The following is a 22,005-nucleotide window of genomic DNA, read 5'->3' on the forward strand; positions in this document are numbered from 1 at the left end:
GGGTTTTTAAGTTTTTCCTTGCCCTTTTGGGAGCTTAAGATCAGGGGATGCTTTGAGAATAATTGTCAATTTCTGTCTATGTGAAGCCCTTTGAGACTGCTTGTGATTTAGGGCTATACAAATAAACTTGACTTGACTTGACTTGACCTTCAAGTTCCCCCCCCCCCATATTTCTTTTGTACAAGTACAAATGTCCTTGATACAAGTACAATTTCATTTGCACCAAAAGAAACCACATTATACTGGGTGTGCATAACTCATAAAAGACTATTTGATATGTGTAGTACATTGCATTTTGAAATGTAACAGTTTGCTTAAATTGAAACCGAATTTCCTATTCAGTTTTTTTTTTTTTGGTCACCCCGAGTAAATCAGTCTCCTGGTAAAGTTCACCGCTGTTCACTCATTTCTCCATTTGTGGATACTGACTCTCACCATGGTTTACTGGAGTCCCATAACTTTGGCAATGACTTTGTAACTCTTTCCAGAGTCAATTACTTTATTCCTCAACCAAGCAGGTTTTTAATGATTTCTTAATTGAAAAATGTCTGGAAATAATTAAGCTTGGGTGTGGTGGGTGAAACCGAACTCAGCTTTTCAAAAAATATCATTAGTCATAGTTTAATTATGTTTTAACAAGGTTGCTCTTTTCCACTCAGGGCCAGGAGGCTTTGAATTTGTTTGCTTTAGTAAATCAAAAACTGCATTTCGTCAGTTTGGGTTGCCTTTGTGTGATATTTATGTTTGTTTAATGATCTTAAATAATAGAGGGGAAAATACGCAAAAAGCTCAACGTTCCAGAGGATGGAAAACACTTTTTCATGATAATGTATATTTTAAATCTTGCCAACTTGCTTTTCCACCAAAATATTGCATCAAAATTTCACAGCCCCCTAAGCTGTCAGCAGTCACATATTAAGAGAATTAATTTGTCTATATGTGGTCAGATGTTGCCAGTGACCAGAACACTGTTTGAAATATGCTGTTCTGAGCAAAGTGGACCTGGGGAATGTTTGCAATGACAGTCACCTTTATTCTAATTACTTTCTGAGTAACACCGTACTGTCATCATTTTACCAACAGCACACAGTTTGTCATTGTCCACCTCTCCGGGACACACAACCACCATGAGCGCTCTCCTCAGACTGTCTGTCTGTTTTAGTGTGTTCCCCTTATTTGTGTGTCCACATCTGGCCTCCGGAAAGAAGAACGGCTGCTTCAGAGTCAACAACTGCAAATGCATCATGAAGGATGGCAGTGGGGTGATAAACCTGCAAGCCATGGGAGACGAAGACGGTTTCCTAGGGCGGATGAAGCCTCTCCATGCAGATGACGGGCCCGTCAACGCTGAGTTCCTGCTGACCTTCAGCCCCTGCCAGCCTTTCTCACAGCCGGAGGACCTGACAGGAAGTGACTGTACCAGCGTTGCTGCATGCCTCATTGTCAGGTATTTCCACTGTCAAAAAGCGAGCAATCATATAAAACACGTTTTATGTTATTTTATAGTCTCTCCGTCAGTGTTGGCATCTAATTTTCAAGAAAACAAGCAAAACTTTGTAGCCTAAAGCTGCTCAATGAAGTTGCTACTGGATGATGTCAGTGCCTAATTACAAATCACATTCAGTAGATTTTGTTTGCTGGAAGTTCTCAAATGGACCACAATGACTTTAAGTTTGTTTTTCATCATGTATTTTTTATGTTTAAAAGCCAATTAACACCCTGCTTTCTTCATATTTATTGTATGCTGTATATGTGTACCTAGATTAATATGATTTTAACTGTGGTTATTTAACATATCGAGTAGTGATGTTCAATTATAAATTGATTATTCTCGTAATAATTGAAATCATACATATTCAAATGATCATGTAGTTTTTTGGTACAAAAAGAAAAGGTTTAAAATGTGTAAAAGAATAATAAGACAAATAAAAGTTTTAGAAAAACTGCAAGTTCCTTTTGCAAGAAAAAAATTAAATTTTGTTAAAGTTTAGAAAAAGGTCAAAATGCTGGGGTGGTACGGTGGAGGACTGGTTTGTACTGGTTGATTCCACCTCTGGTCCTCCCTGTGTGGAGTTTATATGTTCTCCCCGTGCCTGCGTGGGGTGTTTTTCCCGGGTGCTAGTTCTGCCTACTGCCTGATGACTGCTGTGATGGGTTCAGCACAAGCGGTACAGAAAATGGATGTTTGGTTCCCTTGCATAAATAAACGTAGTATATTATGGTTTACTCACACTTATAAATAATCTTTGTCCATTTTTTCGTAGATTGTGCCATTTGTAATTGTGGATTGTAATAATTTAAATTGTAGTTGATCGTATAAGTTCGATTGATTGCACAGTTTTAGTTTCAAGTAAATTTTGCAACACAATATGCACTCCGTGAGTCGTCACCTTACCGTGGTGGGTTTGCGTGTCCCAATGATGCTAGGAGTTAAGGTGTCTGGGGCTTTATGCCCCTGGCAGGGTCACCCATGGCAAAAGGGTCCGAGGGGAGGTGCCAGACAAAGCATGGGTCACAGATCCCTGATGACGATTAATAAAAATGGATTCCGTTTCCCCCTCACCAGGGCCCCCCTCAGGAGCCAGGCTTGGCGGTGGGGCTTGAGCGTCTGGTAGCCAGGCCTTCACCCATGGGGCCTGGCCGGGCACAGCCCGTATAGGCAACATTGGTCTCCCTTGCCATAGGCTCAAAGGGATCGGGTGCAATGGGAGCTGGTCGGCAGCCAAAGATGGGGACCAGATACAGAAACTAGCTATAGGGACATGGAATGCCACTTCTCTGGAGAGAAAGGAGTCCAAGCTGGTGTGCGAGGCAGATAAGTTCCAACTAGGCTCAGGCTCACCTCCGCAAACAGTTTGGGCTCTGGTGCCAGTCCTTTCGAGAGGGGTTGGACTCTTTTCCACTCTGGAGTTGCCCACAGTGAAAGATGCAGAGCAGGTGTGGGCATACTTATTGCCCCCGGTGTCTGTACATTTGGGTTCATCCTGGTGGCCGAGAAGTCCTTAGAAGTATTGCAGTGTTCGTTTTTGAGACTACATTGTTCTGCTGAGTGACTTCAATGCTCACGTAGGCAATAACAGTGAGATCTCGAGTGGCGTGATTGGGAGGAACAGCCCCAAAGTGGTGTTCTGTTACTGGGCTTTTATGCTCGACATGCTTTGTCCATTACAAACACCATATTCAACCATAAGGTTGTCCCTATGTGCACTTGGCACTAAGAAACCCGAGGCCACAGTTCGATGATCGAATTCATAGTCGTGTCATTGGTTTTGCAGCTGCATGTCTTGGACACTCGGGTGAAGAGAGGGGTGTGAACGAATTACATCTTCCCATTCTTGCAAAGTTGCAAGCCATTTCATAAAAGTTAGGGACAGCCTTTTTGTTTAGTTTTCTTTGAAAATAACCTCTGGAAAAACATTTACAGTGTGTTGGCTTTTTAAATGCAGTTTTAAAATCATATTGCTAGCTATGACATCCACTAGCCAAAAGCTGAGTTCTACTGTATTTGTTAAGAGTAGCCAATGACTATGATGAAGCAATTTATTGAATATCACGTATAACGTTTCCTCAGAAAATAAGTAAATAAGGCAAAAAATTCTTGGAAACCTGTTAAGACAAAACGAAACCCTTGGGTGATACACAGATGAACAAGAAAATTCCCAATTTTTTACAACGCAAATTTGGCAAATACTATGTGTTTGGGTCTCGACAAACCAATTGAGAATCACTGATTCAGAGGGAAAAAGTGTTTAATCGTTTGAGACTCCTGAAAAATTATGAAACGTTTTGAGGCAAATGTTACTAGAATATTTAGAAAAGATGCTAAATCCATCAAGAAAACCGTTGACCTCCAGTGCTCTTTGCTGCTATATACTATGCATGCAATGAGATTTTGACGTTATTTTTGTCACTCTTGGTTGGTAGGCTGTAAGAGGATGTTTATTCTATCCAATGAATCATTGCAAACCATGTTTTTTGGTCATCAAATAAATCCACACGTGTTCATCGATCCATCATGTTTTTGATTCCTTTTTTTTGTTGTTAAATTTGACCTATAAAAGCTTGCGCAATAAAGATTTTATCATGCGTTGTAGTTAATAACTAATGTTGATGAACCCAACCCTTAATTCATAAATATTAATATATATCATAATTGATTACCAATTATATTATTGTTAGATGATAAAGAAAATCTTATGGACTGAGCAGATTCGATTCAGCAATCTCTGATTTTAAAAAAAGGTTGATCAGTGTAGCCAGTGTCAAAATGTACAAAGAAAATATTACTTTGGTACATTTTTTTATGCTGCCTATTTTTTCTGTTTTCAAGTACCTCGGTAATGTTTTATTTAATCTGTCCTTGAAACTATGCAGCTGTTAAACCGCAGATGCCCGTTAGGGGCCGCCCTATACACATGTATTCGCTCCGTCTGTGACGTTACTGTGGCAATGGAGACTCCGCGCATTCATAGCACATTCATAATAGAAACAAGAGTATTCATAATCAAAACAAGAGCGATCCGGAGTAAGCTTTCACTCTTTAAGGCTCAAAGATCCATAAATAGTCTTCTACTTGTATACTGTTTTCTTCCACCTGTTAAGGCCCTCAAAGCGTTTCACATCTTTTTTATTTGGGTCACGCACACACACACACACGCACACACACACACACACACACACACACACACGCACACACACACACACACACACACACACACACACACACACACACACACACACACACACACACACACACACACACACACACACACACACACACACACACACACACGCGCACACACACACACACACACACACACACACACACACACACACTATACATTTTACAAACCAGTAGTGCACATTTTTCAATCATTTCTGAAAATAAAACAACATATCTTTTAATAGAATTGCACATGAATCATCAGACAACATCTCTTAACCAAATTAAAATACATTGTGCGCTATTGTACCTACAATCCTTGCTCAGGTCATGTTTTTTAAAAAGCAATACAGAAACGTACAAAACACAATAGAGCTCCAGATGTTGGCGACACCATTTGAAGAACCAAAGTGTAGCAGGGGTGGCACATGGCAAGATGGCACAGAGCGGAAGTGGAAGAAACCAATCTTACTTCTGGAATGGAAAGATGTTAGGGTCAAAGTATTGATCACAGGGTATTGTAACTATTTGATTTATAAATTCTTTGGCTTAGTAGTTTTGACACCCCTGCACTACAAGCACGTGTCAGTACAGTTCTTCATTACCTTAAAACACAAGTAAACATGTGTTTTTCATCTCATTAAATTGTGCTTTTGGGTGTAAACACTGCATTGAATATACACGCCTCTCATAATGTATGTTCAAGACAATGTTAAAAAATGGAGATATCCATCCATCCATTTTCTGTAACGCTCTGTCCCCACGGGGGTCTCGGGCGTGCTGGAGCCTATCCCTATCCCATCGGGCAGTAGGCGGGGGACACCCTGAACTGGTTGCCAGCCAATCGCAGGGCACATTTTGGGAGATAGAATATTGTAAACAAGGTTTAACTGCAAAATGTTACACATGCTTCAAAATATAAAATACAGTGTAGCCTCGGTTTTCGACCACAATCCGTTCCAGAAGGCTGTTCAAGAAGTGAATTGTTCGAATTCCGAATCATGTTTTCCCATTACAAATAATGAAAGAAATGTAATCCGTTCCAAGCAAATAAACGCCTTTTTTAAGCATTTTTTCATTTGTGCATGTTTGTCCGATCGCGCAACTGCAGCGCACCGCCGAACACGCAACCGTAGCACGCCGCCGACCGTGCAACTGCACCGCACTGGTCGCATTATTGTGACAGAGCGGTCGCTAAAATTTAGAAAATATTTTTAAAGTCCTAATGTACCTTCCAAAATGTAAGTGGACCTCAGTGCGCAGGGAGCTTAATTTGGTCCGATCGCGCAACCGCAGCGCGCCGAGCGCTCAGTGTCGCATTGCTTTAGGAGCGTCTTTGTGTTTTAGGATGGCTTTACTCATCCCACTTGCTTCCTTTGGACGCATGATTAGAGTTGTTGCAATCCTAAGAGTAACGAGAATGTAATAACGAATGGAGTCAATTGGCATGCGGGTCCTCTCGGCTCTTCTCGCGAGGTTCGACAACCGTATTTCGTCCGACATCCGGAGCAAGAAATCTCGAATCTTTTGTTCGAATACCGATTTGTTCGAGAACCAGGACGTTCGAAAACCGAGGCTCCACTGTTTTAATATTTTATCTGTGATAACAGGTATCAAAGGTTCAACAGATACATTCACCGCTATATCAGCTTTGGTGGACATAATGGCAACGAATTCCATTACAACGACACCCTGAGGACACTTTCCGTCTCCTACTTTGGTGAGCTTCAGACTAATTTTGGGGTTTAGTTTTGAAGTCTTGAGCCACTCCTTTGACAGCCTCCACCCACTCTTGTTCTCTTGTCCCAGGGCCCAATGAACTTCCATTGACAATTGTACATTATCACTGTAATCCAAATGAGTCTTCATCCTTTATTCTGGACGAGAGGCTGAAAGCAGAGGAGCCCCTTCAAATCTGGGTGGAGAGTCCCTGTGCTTGTCCAAATGCCTGTGCCATAGGAGATCTGGGTCTTGGCTCGATCTTCCTAATTATCCTGTCACTCAGCGCTGCTGCTTACCTCCTACTTGGTAATTATGTTTTCTATATAACAAGGATGAAAAAGTGTCAAAGTGAAGGGGATTAATTTGTGACAAGTATCCGACGGTGCTTGTGAAAGGATCAGTCAATTTCAAAACATTTCTGATTTTTGCTAAATAGTCTTGGTTTAAGTTAATTCACACAGCCACATAAATTGTTATTCATGAGTGAGTTGTAAAAATATGACAACAAATTTTCAGCGTGATATTATGTTAGGTTCTAGGTTAGGTAGGTTCTCCAACATGTCTGAATGAAGGTATTTTATCAATATCTTTGCTGTTGAACTAATCCATTGAGCGTGATTTGAGGCCATAGTGGGCATTAATCCTCAATTTGTTTAAGATGGTTGGAATATTTACTCATGGGAAAAATGGCTATTTTTCAGGATGTCAGAGAGCAGTGTTTTGGTGTATTGCTTTCATTTGTTTGCCTATTGAAATGATCTATATTTCGGTGGTTATTAATCCCAGCTGGTTGGATTGTGAGCTAGTATTTTAGTTCAAAATTAATTTAGCTCACTTGTCAATTATGACATTTATTATATGTATGGGAAATTCAAAGGGGAGCTTCTCTCTGCCCAACAGAGTACACATTGAGGAATGCTGTAATTAGTTGTTCAATAATTTTATCTTGTGATATGTGATAAGTGATATGTCTTTATATGTGTATGAATCAAAGTCAAAGTCTGCTTTATTGTCAATTTCTTCACGTCAAGACACACAAAGAGATCGAAATTACTATCCCATGGTGACAAGACATAGTACACAATATACATACAAGTAAACAGCACAAAAAGTAAAAACAAGAAGGCACAAACAATGAATAAATAAGAGCGATGAATAAATAACAAATAAACAAATAACATAAATAAATAAATGTACCGCATCTGAAATAATTATACATAAAATAAATATAAATGATAGAATATGTATTTCATTATTCTTAATTTGATATAATAAACCTTTTTTGCTATGGTTATAATTAAGACAGCAAACTCCAATTCAAATTAAGTTGGCATATTGTAGAATAAAATGATTTTCAAATACTTTTCATCTTATATTTAATTGACTACACTAGAATGATAAGCTATACAGTGTTGTAAACTGCTAAACCAGGAGCTGTTTGTGCCTTCTTGTTTTTATTTTGCGTTGTTTACTTGTATGTTTATCGTGTACTGTGTCTCGTCACCGTGGGATAGGGGAAACGTAATTTCGATTTCTTTGTGTGTCTTGGCATGAAGGAATTGACAATAAAGCTGCCTCTGACTCTGACTCTGATGGATGTAGTGATTGTGTGAAGTAATAGAAATGATGTAATGTGAAGGTCATTCCATAAAAGCTTTAGGATCCATAGAATAGGACCGGGCGTGCGTAAAAGCCATGACCGAGCCCCATCCACCGTCCCCGGACAGCCACCCGGCCGAGCGCCGGCCCTCGACTTCCATCCACGGAGGTGAAAGAGAGCTCCGTAGAGTAGGACCGGGCGTGCGTAAAAGCCATAATAGTTTTTCAAACCTTCTGTGTCACTCCAAATCCTTAAATCCTTCAAACTCTTCATCCGCCGTGTCACTTAGAATCAAAGCCGCTAATGATGCCGGTAGTACGTGAGGCCCTTCGTCATCTCGTGATCAATCTTTGTACTTTATGTAAACAACCGCCACGCCATGCCGCGTCGCACTGCTGACATCACTTGAAATTCAAATTACAGTAACCCCTTGCTACATCACGGTTTGTTTATCGCGTTTTCACTTTTTTGGGGGGGGAATTAAAAAAAAAAAAAACACATAAGTCGCTTCTTATTATAAGTCGCCCCCCCACCCAAACTATGAAAAACAAACGCGATTTATAATCCGAAAATTACGGTAGTTACTAGTTTTTACCTTCGGCTAAGTGGCCTAGTGGTAGAGTGTCCGCCCTGAGACTGGAAGGTTGTGGGTTCAAACCGGGTCATACCAAAGACTATAAAAATGGGACCCATTACCTCCCTGTTGGAATTGGGGGGTTAGATCACCCAATAATTCCCGAGCGCGGCGCCGCTGCTGCTCACTGCTCCCCTCTCCCCTAGGGGATGGATTAAAAATCACACGGGGATGGGTTAAATGCAGAGGACAAATTTCACCACACCCAGATGTGTGTGTGACGATCATTGTGACTTTAACTTAACTTAACTTAACTTAACTAACTGCTGCATTGTCAATAGAATGTCACTTTCTGTACTGTACTGTATTCTGTTGACAGGCTCCTGTGCACTGAGACCTTTTCGAAGCAGCAGTGGCGTTCAAATTGTTCCAGAACACAGTGTGTGGTGTATGATCTGCTACCTCTTCACTGAAAAAAGGCCAGCAAGAAGACAATATACAGACATGATATATTCTGAAGCATTGCTGAAAGACCAGATGGTGTCTTAGGTTTATTGTGTAACATTAGTGAAGTAACTTTAATGTTTGGTGTGAACTCATAAAGTGTTGATATGTATATTTCATGCTTGTTTGTTTACTTTCACGAAACATAGTACTATACTGCTCATGTGTCTAATGTCTGGAGATCACAAAGCAAAAATGACCACACATGTTCACATTTGGTTCCCCTGTACAATCAAATGAGATACAATACATGATAATGCCTCTACTAAGACAATACAGTACATTCTCCAAACTCAATCCAACTCCATCCATTTTCTGAACTGCTTTTCACACAGAAGGCTGGAGCCATTTGTGGGGGAACCCCTGCACTTACCGGTTGTTTGTGATGAGCCTGCACTGTAATGTGGGACTTGGGAGCGTCTATGAGCATAATTCAAAAAGTCGGTCACCAGTACAGCTGATCCAACGCCAACACTTGCTCTAGAATGCATTGATATATAGAACAGTTATTTCCAACCAACAGTGGTTTTCGCTAGGTTGTAGTAAATTACACAAAATAGCAGAAAAACACGAGCCGACAGTGACAAAAAAAAAAAAAGCTTTGCTGGCATCTAACTTAATGTCTCAAAAGGAAAATTCCAGGAAAAAGGCCGGTAAGTTGCATATAACTACCACAACGTATCAGTGTTTGAATCGCCCTCAAGTCACTAAATAGCAAAGAAGCAAAGAGGATATCTGTCATTATTAAATATTAGCGGCTAGCAGGTTAGCATCTGTACATTTGTATAATTTGCACAACTGCTACTCTTGACTTTAACTAACTCTTTTCACATGTTATTCTGGCATTCAAGCCTTGTATTTTAATACAATTGAAGTGATAATTTAGCATTTCTATTAAACTGTTGGCAGGAGCTCATCTGTAAGTACAATATTTGTTGTTGCTGCACAGGTGCTAGTCTGCATCCCAACTACTGTCGAGGTGTTCTTTGTACCAAAATTCATTGTACATCTGGTGTATTTCCAATCGTAACTAACAAACTGCATTTACATCCAACACGTTTGAATGGCTACCATTCATTTTGTAAATATTATTCTTGGTGACCTATTCCCAGTTTGTCTCTCAATCCTCAGCATGGAGTCTTATCCCCCTTATGTTGTCGTAACATGGAAGTCCTTGGGTTAGCATCGCCCTCTCTGTTTAGCTCGCACATACATGATTGCAATTAAAGTTGGCGTTCTCCACTGACCCCTCATTCAATATGCTTTTAAACAAATGCACGAAGAAAAAGCATTGGTGCAGGCAAGTCGAGTTTGCAGGGAAATGCAAAGCAATACTTGAATCATAATTGTGAACATGCTAAGACTGTGACAGTTTATACGTAACACATGGTTGCCTCTTTATGTATCTGTAGTTAATTTGACTCTTGCATCTTCAAAGCAGAACCACGAATTCAACTATATTCACTCTGTTAAGTAATGCAGTATGGTAACCACATGGCCTAGTCTGCCTGGGTCACAAAGTCAAAAACAAACCCAGTCTTTTTCAATGTTTACAATTTCCAACTTTTAACATTCAAAAGGACATTTTTCATAAAGCAATGTGTAAGCCATTTCTACTAAATTGTCATTTGATAAAAAGAGATTCATCAATATGATACTCCCACATACTCCCAGATGTTCATGCACATGAATTCCTGCAACAGCACAAAAGTGCCCATATTGAAGAAGCAGGGGTTTCATGGGTTTATATAACTGTGGACTGCAAGCAGAGAGTGTATGAGACAAATGTATTTATAAAATAGGGTACTAAAGTGGTATCCAAAGTCTGCAGCACACTGGGGGACACTAGAGGATGCAGCACTAGATAACAAAAAAAGGATCTATCCATTTTCTATAGTTTTTGTCCTTTTCAGATGACTCATGAAAATAATTAGAAAAGGGAAGGTAAGTGGGTACAGTGTGACACAGCAATGGATTTTTACTCTTGTCCCATCTCACTCCCAGAGAAAAATAATCCTGCCCTGTTACACAGTTGTCATGAGTGGAGTAGGGAAATGGAGCAGGGTGACCAAGTGCAGCTTGGACCAGGGTTTATTGAAGCAAAACTCAAAAAGACAGACTCGGCAAACTGACGTGACTTAACAACAAAACCAACAGGACTAACCGACAAAGACGTGACACAAAAGACAGGAACCAACCAAACCTCATGACAGTGCCACTTGCATCGTCAACATCAATGCTCCGACAGGGGGTGACACACAAACAGAACTTAAATACGTGACGGGTAACAAGAGGCAGGTGAGAATGATCACACTGATCATGGGCACACAGGAGGGGAGGGGCGAGCACACCGACACACAGAAACAAATGACAACCTATACACACAGCAAAACTGGGGACGAGACATGACAACAGTAAAAAAAAAGAATCTTGTCTTGTCCCATCCCGGTGAAAATGCTCCCATTCAGAATGACTTCCAATTCTACCAGATACATTTAAAAAAGTCACATTGTTTGTTGTCTTCTTTCTCCTCATGGAGTCTAACTATTTTACTGGATAATCCCGCTCCCCATTGGTCCTGTCAATATTTTACCGTACTGTCCTGTGAATAAAGGTAAAACTGACTCGCAACCCATGGAAACTCCACAGCTGCAAGATTCCATGACCATGAATTATAAAACAATGTCAGCCATTATTCACAAACAACATACAGATATGTGCCGAATAATTAATTCTGTCACTCCTCATGTCTGTTTCAACTGCCATGTTGTACAAGTGAAATAGAAAAGTTGCCATAACACAGCATTCCATAATGATATCTTGCTTAAGTATGAGGGGACAGAAGAAGGCGGGGAATGGCTCTCACTTCTGGCACGGTTCAGATGACTCATGTGAGATCACCCTTAACCTGATCTACCCCAACCATCAAAAGTCAAATCCCTTCAGAACATTAGGATATGATTAGCTGCAACTGATAGAGAACTTAAAAGGAGATCTGCCAATTTCTGGTTTGACTGATATGTGTGTGAACAATGCTGCCAAAAATTTCCGATACGCCAAAAGTGTCTTAATCCCAACCTCCTGACTTTTACACCCTTTTAAATGAAAACACAAGGAGACCAGGTACAAGCCTCAAGAAGCAATTGAGGCATGGTTACGAAGCATGTGAATATGATCGGGTTCACGCCTCATCAAGATGCTCTTCAGATGTTGGTAATGGGGTAAACAGATTCTGTGACTGAATTTAGCTGCTCCTAATGAGTTTAGCCTGATCATCGCTCTCAGTGGACTCATTGGTTCGATCACAGTCTTTTATGTGATGTTCTTCTGACCATGGACCCATCCAAATGTGAGCCCAGTTTTGAACCCACAAGCTCAGAGCTGTGAGGCGAATGTTCTAACCAGGTAATATATAATATGTATATATAACATATAACACTGGTCAACAACAAATTTTAATCATAAATAGTTTTATGTGTCGCTTGAGGTATATTTGATATATTTAAACTTGTTTTCCTTTTTAACTAGCATTTCAGATTTTTTTTAAATTAATTTTTATCTTTTGTTTTTAAGTTTCACCTATAAAAACCTGTAATATGGATTTTGACATGCATTTTTTTTTTTAACATGCATTATAATCATTATTATTATTATCATTATAATGATGATTATTATGGGGCGGCTCGGTGGCGCACTGGGTAGCACGTCCGCCTCACAGTTAGGGGGGTGCGGGTTCGGTTCCACCTCCACCTGTGTGGAGTTTGCATGTTCTCCCAGTGTCCGCGTGGGTTTTCTTCGGGCACTCCGCTTTCCTCCCTCATCCGAAAGACATGCTTGGTAGGCCGATTGAGCACTAGGTGTGAGTGCGAGTGCGGATGGTTGCTCGTCTCTGTGTGCCCTGCGATTGGCAGGCAACCAGTTCAGGGTGTTCCCCGCCTACTGCCAGATGACGGCTAGGATAGGCTCCAGCACGACCGCGACCCCCGTGGGGACAAAGCGGTACAGAAAATGGAAGGATGGATGGATGATGATTATTATCATGAAAACCTTAAGCACTAGAGGACTAAAGGCGGGCAAAATGTACTAAAAATTTGTTGACAAGTGTAATCATTCATCAACCTCACAGTGACTGCTTATGAGGATCCCTCGCCACTTGCTTCATCTATTGCGTACATTTCGCGAGTTTATAAGTAACGGGAGAATGGCATTTAAATACACGCTGATAGTGCGGTACGTGCCTCTGAGCAATGTGCGCCACTGTGACTGGGTTCAAGCGCAGGAGGCGGCAGCCGGTGTTATGCGCGAGGAAAGAAGCACCAACTGGTGCAGAAGGAGTCGGGCCACGTGACAATATAACGCGTTTGGTCTTTTATTTACTGTAAAGGTACAATACATGCACAGAACAGTATGGGAATGGTTATTAAGGGAATGGGAAAGGTTTATGTCGCGTAAAAGTATTGGGGAGGGTTTAAAAAGCTTTAATATTGTGTACTGGACCCCAATGCAACAGGAGATTCATGCGCAACTGTGACTCACTTTGGGTTCACTATGCATGACGTCACCTGAGTTAGTAATTCTGAATTCTGTAAACACATTGCATTGCTTGGCAAAGAAAAACACTATTCTGTTGACTTATAATACACCCGTGCCCTCAAGCAGCCAACAAGAAACACTACGTGTTGGAAATTTCAATACAAAGGTGTTTAAATTCCCAATTAATACACATACCATTTGTACTTTGCGGATCTTCGCTTTTTTTGCGGGTGGTTCTGAAACGCATCTCCCGTACTAAATGAGGGATCACTGTATTGTGTTTATTCTCTTTTCCATGTGTTCTACATTGCGCTGACAGAGGACAGGTTATGCCTGGGTCATGAACCCACATTCCGTCTGTGTTGTGTAATAATTCACAAGTTGAACAACTGCGGCAAGAGATTACTTCAATTTATAGTAATCCTTAGTGGATTTAGACTTCCTCAATGACATCATATCATCGTGAGGTTTGAAGTTGAAAGGATGACAGGTGCAGAAAGGAATCAATTTATTCATCACCACACCAGACTTCTGGGCAAAAGCCAGAGATTTTACACTGGGTGGACATTTTCCTTAAGACACGGCAAGCAGTTTTCCTTTGCATCTTCTAAATCTGTCCCCGTAGGAACCAAAATATAAAAGCATTGCTACAGCCAGGTTGACATAATACCTCACTGCAGCGCATCATTTGCATTCTTGTTACACCCTCTGAAACTGAGAAGTCATTGGCTACATTTACATGGACGCATTAATTTGGATTAAAAGCCTGATGGGAATCAAAACGCTGAAGGTGCACATAATAATAATAATAATAATAATAAATTATATTTATAACGCACTTTATATTCGGGGGAATCTCAAAGTGCTACATGGCAGATAAAAAACAAGAAAACAAAACAAGGACAAGTATAAAACAACTGGACGACAACTAAGATGTGAGAGAAATTACGGAAATGCTAAGGTGAAGAGGTGAGTTTTAAGTCCAGTTTTGAAAGAGTCAGCAGATTGGGGTGCTCTTAGGTGGTCGGGGGGGGAGTTCCACAGTGTAGGGGCTGTATGGCAGAAGGCCGGTCGCCCATGGTGCGCAGCTTGGTTTTCGGAACGTGGAGAAGGTGTGAATTGGATGAGCGGAGGCTTCGGCTGGCAGGTTTTGGGGCAAGGAGTTCTTTGAGGTATGGGGGAGCATGTCCGAGGATACAATGGTGAGTGAGGAGGGCGATCTTATAATCAATTCGGAATTTGATGGGGAGCCAGTGCAGAGAACGGAGGATGGGTGTGATGTGACTGCTTTTCCGCATCCTCAACAGGATCCTAGCAGCGCTGTTTTGAATGTACTGAAGCCTCTGGAGGCTCTTGCTAGGGATCCCGATGAGGAGTGCGTTACAATAGTCTAGCCTTGAGGAGACAAAGGCGTGGACAAATTTCTCAGCATCCGTCAGGGTAAGTGTGGGGCGGAGTTTGGAAATATTTCTGAGGTAGAAGAAGGAGGTTTTGCAGATGTGTTTTATGTGTGACTCTAGGTTGAGTTGAGGGTCCAGTTTCACACCCAGGTTGGTGACAGTGACTGAGAGGGGAATAGTGAGACAGGCGAATAAGATGCTTGTTATTGGGCAGGTATGGATCTGATGGGGAGTGCCAATTAACATGGCTTGGGTTTTGTCACTGTTAACTTGCAGGAAGCTGAGATTCATCCACGCCTTTATCTCCTCCAGACACAGGGAGAGGATGGATGAGGGAGATGGAGAAGGCTGGGTTATGGAGAGCGGGGGGTCAAGTTTGAGGTATAGCTGGGTGTCGTCCGCATAACAATGAAATGAGATGCCAAACTTCCTCATTATATTGCCGAGGGGTAGTATGTAGAGAGTGAAGAGGGTAGGACCGAGTACAGATCCCTGGGGGACACCGGAGGTGACAGTGTGAGTGTCGGATTTTTCCCCCCCAGGGAAACGTACTCGGTCCGGTTCGAGAGGTAGGACTGAAGCCAGGTTAGAGCAGTGCCAGAGAATCCAGTGGAGTGAAGTTGGTTAAGGAGGATATTGTGGTGGACAGTGTCAAATGCAGCGGACAGATCCAACATCCCATTCGGAATATTCGGATTGGATCAAGCTCATTCCGATCAAGATTTTATCCCAAATAAGAGGGGTTAGTTTATGTTCATGTCCAATCAGCATGTATGAAAACACTTATCCCAAAATGTCGGAATAAACTGTCTTTATTGTATACAGTATCCATGTTTCTGTTATTCTTGGAAGCTAGTAGAAGCAGCAAAAGACATGGCGGGTGCAGGAGCTGCTCTTCTGCAGGTAACATTGCAACTCTACTAAGAAGTGTTAACTCGATGTAACAGCTCAAACGGGAAAAATATGCAAAATAATGCTAATGTTAAAAATAGAAATGGACAGAGCCATGTTTGGTTGACACAGAAGTTGCTTCGGCTTCTTCTACTATATGTCGTCAACCTGCGCATGTTAGAATGATTTGTTCCGTCTGAAAGGGTGACGAATGAATGATATTTTTAGTGTCCATGAAAACAGTGCATCCAATAATAATTTTGGTTTGGATTGAAGAAATTTTGTCCGTGTAAACATAGACACTAGTGATCATATCAGTCAGGGTTAGTTCGTTTTTTTTGGGTAAGATCACACTCTTTCCTCTGTCTCATGCACTCATTCAATAGCGAACAGCCATTTAGACTGATCAATTGTCACCGACGGCCGACGCCATTTTGCATACTATGATCATTCATTCAAATCGATAAGTCATGAACTACTGTGTAATGTAAACTGCAACTCAGTTTTACAGTTTGAGTTCCTGCTTTCTGATCAGTCTTTCATGGGTCATTGTGTTATTTGTTGTGCTCTGTGCCATGTCAAGTTCAAGTCCTTTTTCTAGTGTTTATTTTGATACTTTGTTCCCTGTTGTTTTGAATTATTTTTTCTATAGTTTTCCGTGTCCTTTAGTACCTTGTTTGCATTTTTGTTTCATTCAAACGGATTCTTGTTTTTGAGTGAACCCCTTTTCCCTGCATTTGGGTCCTTTTCACCACAAACCCTAACACAACTTGGCTTGGATTCGTTCAGAATGAGTCGTGCAATCCAATTCATTTTTTTGTTGTGACATTCGTTTTGGGTAGTACACAAAGGCCAAAAGGTTCAATTGCTGGTACTTCATTCACGTCAGCTTTGATGCTTGCCTTATCCATGTCCACTTTGCCTTGAATAAAAATGATGGTCTTCAATTAGCTTTCATTTACCCATTGCCATTCTACTAGTTCTACTGTAAAAATGAGCGGAACAAAGAAAAGGAAAGTGGCCAATGACTGCCAAGTGTTTAATAAAGACACAGTGTGCAGATCCGTGTGGGTAAGATGTCTGAACCTGGGCGCGAGTGGAGGGGAAACCTGGCATGAGTGAACATGCGTTTGAGCTTACTCCACTGACTCACGCCAGCCAAACAGCTATAGTATAAACGCATGTATTATTGTATTGTATTGTATTGTATTGTATTGTATTGTATTGTATTGTATTGTATTGTATTGTATTGTATTGTATTGTATTGTATTGTATTGTATTGTATTGTATTGTATTGTATTGTATTGTATTGTATTGTATTGTATTGTATTGTGTTGTGTTGTATTGTGTTGTATTGTATTGTATTGTATTGTATTGCATTATTGTAAGTATTGCCTGTCTCTCACGTAGGCAAAATGTCGGCAAGAAAAGTGGAGGCCAAAGTCGATGAGTTTCTAATGCTAACCCAAGCCATGGGCTCACCACCTGTAGGAGGGGACAAAGGGGTCGGGTGGAAAAGCGAGCTGGGCGGCGGCCAAAGGCGGGGACCTTGGCGGTTCGATTCCCGGCTGCAGAAGCTGGCTCTTGGGACTTGGAATGTCCCCTCTCTGGCTGGAAAGGAGCCCGAGCTGGTGTGTGAGGCAGAAAAGTTCCAACTAGACATGCCTCCACACCTAGTTTGGGCTCTGGTACACGCCTTCTTGAGAGGGGCTGTAATCTCTTCCACTCTGAAGTTGCCCACGGTGAGAGGCGTCGAGCAGGTGTGGGCATACTTATTGCCCCCCGGCTGGGCGCCTGCACATTGGGGTTTACCCCGGTGGACAAGAGGGTAGTCTCCCTACGCCTTCGAGTGGGGGGGACGGGTCCTGACTGTTGTTTGTGCCGATGCACCGGACCGCAGCTCAGAGTACCCACCCTTTTTGGGGTCCTTAGAAGAAGTGCTGGAGAGTGCTCCTTCTGGGGACTCTATCGTTCTACCGGGTGACTTCAATGCTCACGTGGGCAATGACAGTGAGACCTGGAAGGGCGTGATTGGGAGGAACGACCCCCCGATCTGAACCCAAGTGGTGTTCTATTATTAGACTTCTGTGCTCGACACAGATTGTCAACAATGAACACCATGTTCAAACATAAGGGTATCCATGTGTGCACTTGGCATCAGGACACCCTAGACCGCAGTTCGATGATCGACTTTTTAGTAGGGGTGTAAATCGCGGGTTTTGTCACGATACGATATAATATCGATACAAAGAACTACGATACGATATTTGCCAATATCTTAAAGCCTGCTGCGATTCATCCACGATATATCGCGATATAGTGCTCTACGATCGATTTTTTTTTTTTAATAAAAAATATAGAACAATATCCTGATTTATAACAATTCATACGCAAAATCAACAAGGTACTGCAAACTCTTTATTTAGGAAATTACAAGAGTATTGCAGTATACAAAGTGCTTATTTTAACACTGAACTTTGATGTCGTGTTTTTTCTTTAAATGTGCGGCGAGATTTGTGCTCCCTGAATATTTTATCACCGCATGGCAGGATTTACAAACTGCACGTTGTCCGTTGAGCCATCTTTTCTTTGGAATCCAAAGTGCTTCCAAACGAATGACTTGAAGCCTAAAGGGGAGCAAATTTCCTCGTCTTTTTGGACACTAGCCATAGCACCAGCCCAGGAGCCGCGTACTAGTTGTCGACTCCCCTTTCACGTGCAGCAACGCCGCGCACTGCTCCCTGATCCCGGAAAGAGGAAGCAAGCAACAATGAACTGGGTTTCAAAATAAAGTCGCGTCTAATGTCCGAGGTCAAACACGGCGATATAAATCGATGTTTACGTTTAGCATCGATGCCAATAAATCGTAGCGCATTATATCGATTAATCGATGTGTATCGATGTATCGTTACACCCCTACTTTTTAGTCATGTCATCGGCCGCATGTTTTGGACACTCGGGTGAAGAGAGGGGCGGAGCTGATAACTGATCATCACCTGGTGATGGGTTGGCTCCGATGGTGGGGGAAGATGCCGGTCCGACCAGGCCGACCCAAATGCACTGTGAGGGTCTGCTGGGAACGTCTGGCAGAATCCCCTATTAGGAAGAGCTTCAATTCCCACCTCCGGCAGAGCTTTTCCCATGTCCCGGAGGAAGCGGGGGACTTTGAGTTCGAGTTGACCATGTTCCGTGCCTCCGTTGTTGAGGCAGCCGACTGGAGCTGTGGCCCTAAGGTGGTAGGTGCCTGTCACGGCAATCCCCAAACCCGCTGGTGGACACCGGCGGTAAGGGATGCCGTCAAGCTGAAGAAGGAGTCCTATCGGGCCATTTTGGCCTGTGGGACTCCGGAGGCAGCCGACAGGTACCGGATGGCCAAGCGTTACGCGGCTTTGGCGGTTACCGAGGCAAAAACCCAGGGATGGGATGGGTTTGGTGAGGCGATGGAGAATGACTTTCGGACGGCTTCGGGGAAATTCTGGTCCACCATCCGGCGTCTCAGGAGGGGGAAGCAGTGCACCATCAACACTATTTACAGTGGAGATGGCGTGCTGCTGACCTCGACTCGGGACGTCGTGAGTCGGTGGGGAGAATACTTCGAAGACCTCCTCAATTCCACCGACACGCCTTCCATTGTGGAAGCAGGGCCTGGAGAATCTGAGGTGGACTCTCCAATCTCTGGGGTCGAAGTCACTGAGGCAGTTAAAAAACTCCTCGGGGGCAAGGCCCCGGAGATGGATGAGATCCGCCCGGAGTTCATAAAGGCTCTGGATGTTGTGTGGCTGTCCTGGCTGACACGTCGCTGCAACATTGTGTGGACATCGGGGACGGTGCCTCTGGATTGGCAGACTTGGGTGGTGGTTCCCCTCTTGAAGAAGGGGGACCGGAGGGTGTGTTCCAACTACAGAGGAATCACACTCCTCAGCCTCCCTGGTAAGGTCTATTCAGGGGTGCTGGAGAGGAAGGTCCGTCGAGACGTCGAACCTCGGATTCAGGAGGAGCATTGTAGTTTTCCTCCTGGCCGTGGAACACTAGACCAGCTCTATACCCTCGGCAGGATCCTCGAGGGGGCATGGGAGTTCGCTTAACCCAGGGGTGGGCAAACTTTTTGACTCGCGGGCCGAACTGGGTTCTAAATTTGGACCGGAGGGCCGGACCAGGAGCAGATGGACGTAGGCGTTGTGTGAAGTCATATAAGCGACCTGTAAAGGTCATTGCATAAAAGATCTTGGCCTTTAGTAGGTAGTAAAGCATGGATATTCCAAACAGGTTTTTCGAAAACAAATGCATTTATTAATAGCATTAAAAAAAAAAAAAATCACTAAAAAACTGCTATCAGTGATTCTCATAAAATACGACACTGTTATTATGAATAACAATCTCCATCACTTCAATGCCTGCAGGTCAGATTAATGCAGTGCTTCTCAAATAGTGGGACGGGCCCCCCTGGGGGGGCGTAGTGCGATACCAAGGGGGGCGCGGGAACATGTTTTTCTTTTGGCTGTATTAGATTAAAGGGTAATTACACATCCACTGCAGTAGGTGGGGGTGGCGGTATCACTGGAAGAGTATTTGCTCTACAGCAGCACTTTGAATCTGTTCTGTTACAGACTAAAAAACACTGTTATTAATAAAGTTATTCTTTATTGTAAATTGATCTTTCTTTTTTTTTTTCCTTTAATGTTAATAACATGGGGGGGGGCGCAAAATGTTTTCTTCTTCCTAGGGGGGGGCGTCACAGGAAATAATTGAGAAGCACTGGATTAATGAAAGATGTTTATCTTATGAGATCACATCAAACGGCAAACATTCTGACCAAATATATCATCTTGAAGAATCGGTGAAAGCATACATCCAAACAAAGTAATCAAAACAGCAACACGGTGAGGGGTATCTGAAAGTCAGAGCAGAGTTTTAACTCGCAAACACCTGGTAACAGAGGTGAGGACGTCGCGAACGTCGAGCCAAATTGGTCACTCTTTTTTTAACATTCGGCACTCACTTCTTTTCTTCTGGCCACTCATTTTAACGGAAGGATTCCAGGGGAAGGTTTGTGGGTGGCTTTAGCGTAAAACGGTATCTGAAAGCTCAGCGCGCGAATTGCAAGAACGCCGTCGTCACAGCTCACGCTCTAAATTCGGGGCTGATACAAATAGAGCGCGAGTGCGCCATGTCCGTACTACTGAGTACGTACACGCACTTGTGAGTGTGCACCGAGCTTTCCGACACGGCTTCCGGTAGTAAATGCGCAGGCGAGCGCTTCCCCATCTACTGGGGAAACGCAGTCATTGCAGTCAATATGACCAAAAAAACGTTTTAATAATACAATTTATTCAGGGTTGGCGGGCCGGATTGAACGGTCCCGTGGGCCGGATGTGGCCCGCGGGCCGTAGTTTGCCCACCCCTGGCTTAACCAGTCCACATGTGTTTCGTGGATTTGGAGAAGGCGTTCGACCGTGTCCCTCGGGAAGTTCTGTGGAGGGTGCTTCGGAAGTACAGGGTGCCGAGCCAACTGATAAGGGCGGTTCGGTCCCTGTATCATCGATGCCAGAGTTTGGTCCGCATTTCCGGCAGTAAGTCTGATTTGTTCCCAGTGAGGGTTGGACTCCGCCAAGGCTGCCCTTTGTCACCGATTCTGTTCATAATTTTTATGGACAGAATTTCTAGGCGCAGCCGAGGCGTTGAGGGGGTCCAGTTTGGGGACCTCAGCATTGCGTATCTGCTTTTTGCAGACGATGACGTGCTCTTGGCTTCTTCAAGCCGTGATCTTCAGCTCTCACTGGAGTGGTTCGCAGCCGAGTGTGAGGCGGTCGGGATGAGGGTCGGAACCTCCAAATCCGAGTCCATGGTCCTCAGTCGGAAAAGGGTGGAATGCCCTCTCCGGATCGGGGATGAGATCCTGCCCCAAGTGGAGTAGTTCAAGTATCTTGGGGTCTTGTTCACGAGTGAGGGCAGGATGGAGTGTGAGCTTGACAGGCAGATCGGTGCAGAATCGGCAGTAATGCGGACTCTGTACCGGTCCGTCGTGGTGAAGAGATAGCTGAGCCAAAAGGCTGCCCTCTCCCCACACTGGAAGAGCTACACAGAACCCGCTGTCTCAAAAAAACACAGAACATTCTGA

The 22,005-nt window shown here is 43.0% G+C and overlaps 1 protein-coding gene across 1 annotated transcript; it reads left to right on the top strand.

The window, feature by feature from the left end:
- The first annotated feature begins 1,176 nt into the window (after nt 1-1,176).
- LOC133154872 (uncharacterized) lies at nt 1,177-9,136 on the top strand. The gene is made up of 4 exons (XM_061279935.1): nt 1,177-1,447; nt 6,274-6,383; nt 6,473-6,691; nt 8,939-9,136. Exons 1-4 carry the CDS (start codon nt 1,245-1,247, stop codon nt 9,106-9,108), a joined length of 702 nt encoding a protein of 233 aa, XP_061135919.1. The 5' UTR covers nt 1,177-1,244; the 3' UTR covers nt 9,109-9,136.
- The last annotated feature ends 12,869 nt before the right edge of the window (nt 9,137-22,005 follow it).

The sequence above is a fragment of the Syngnathus typhle genome, linkage group LG5, assembly GCF_033458585.1.
Source record: "Syngnathus typhle isolate RoL2023-S1 ecotype Sweden linkage group LG5, RoL_Styp_1.0, whole genome shotgun sequence".
NCBI lineage: Eukaryota > Metazoa > Chordata > Actinopteri > Syngnathiformes > Syngnathidae > Syngnathus > Syngnathus typhle.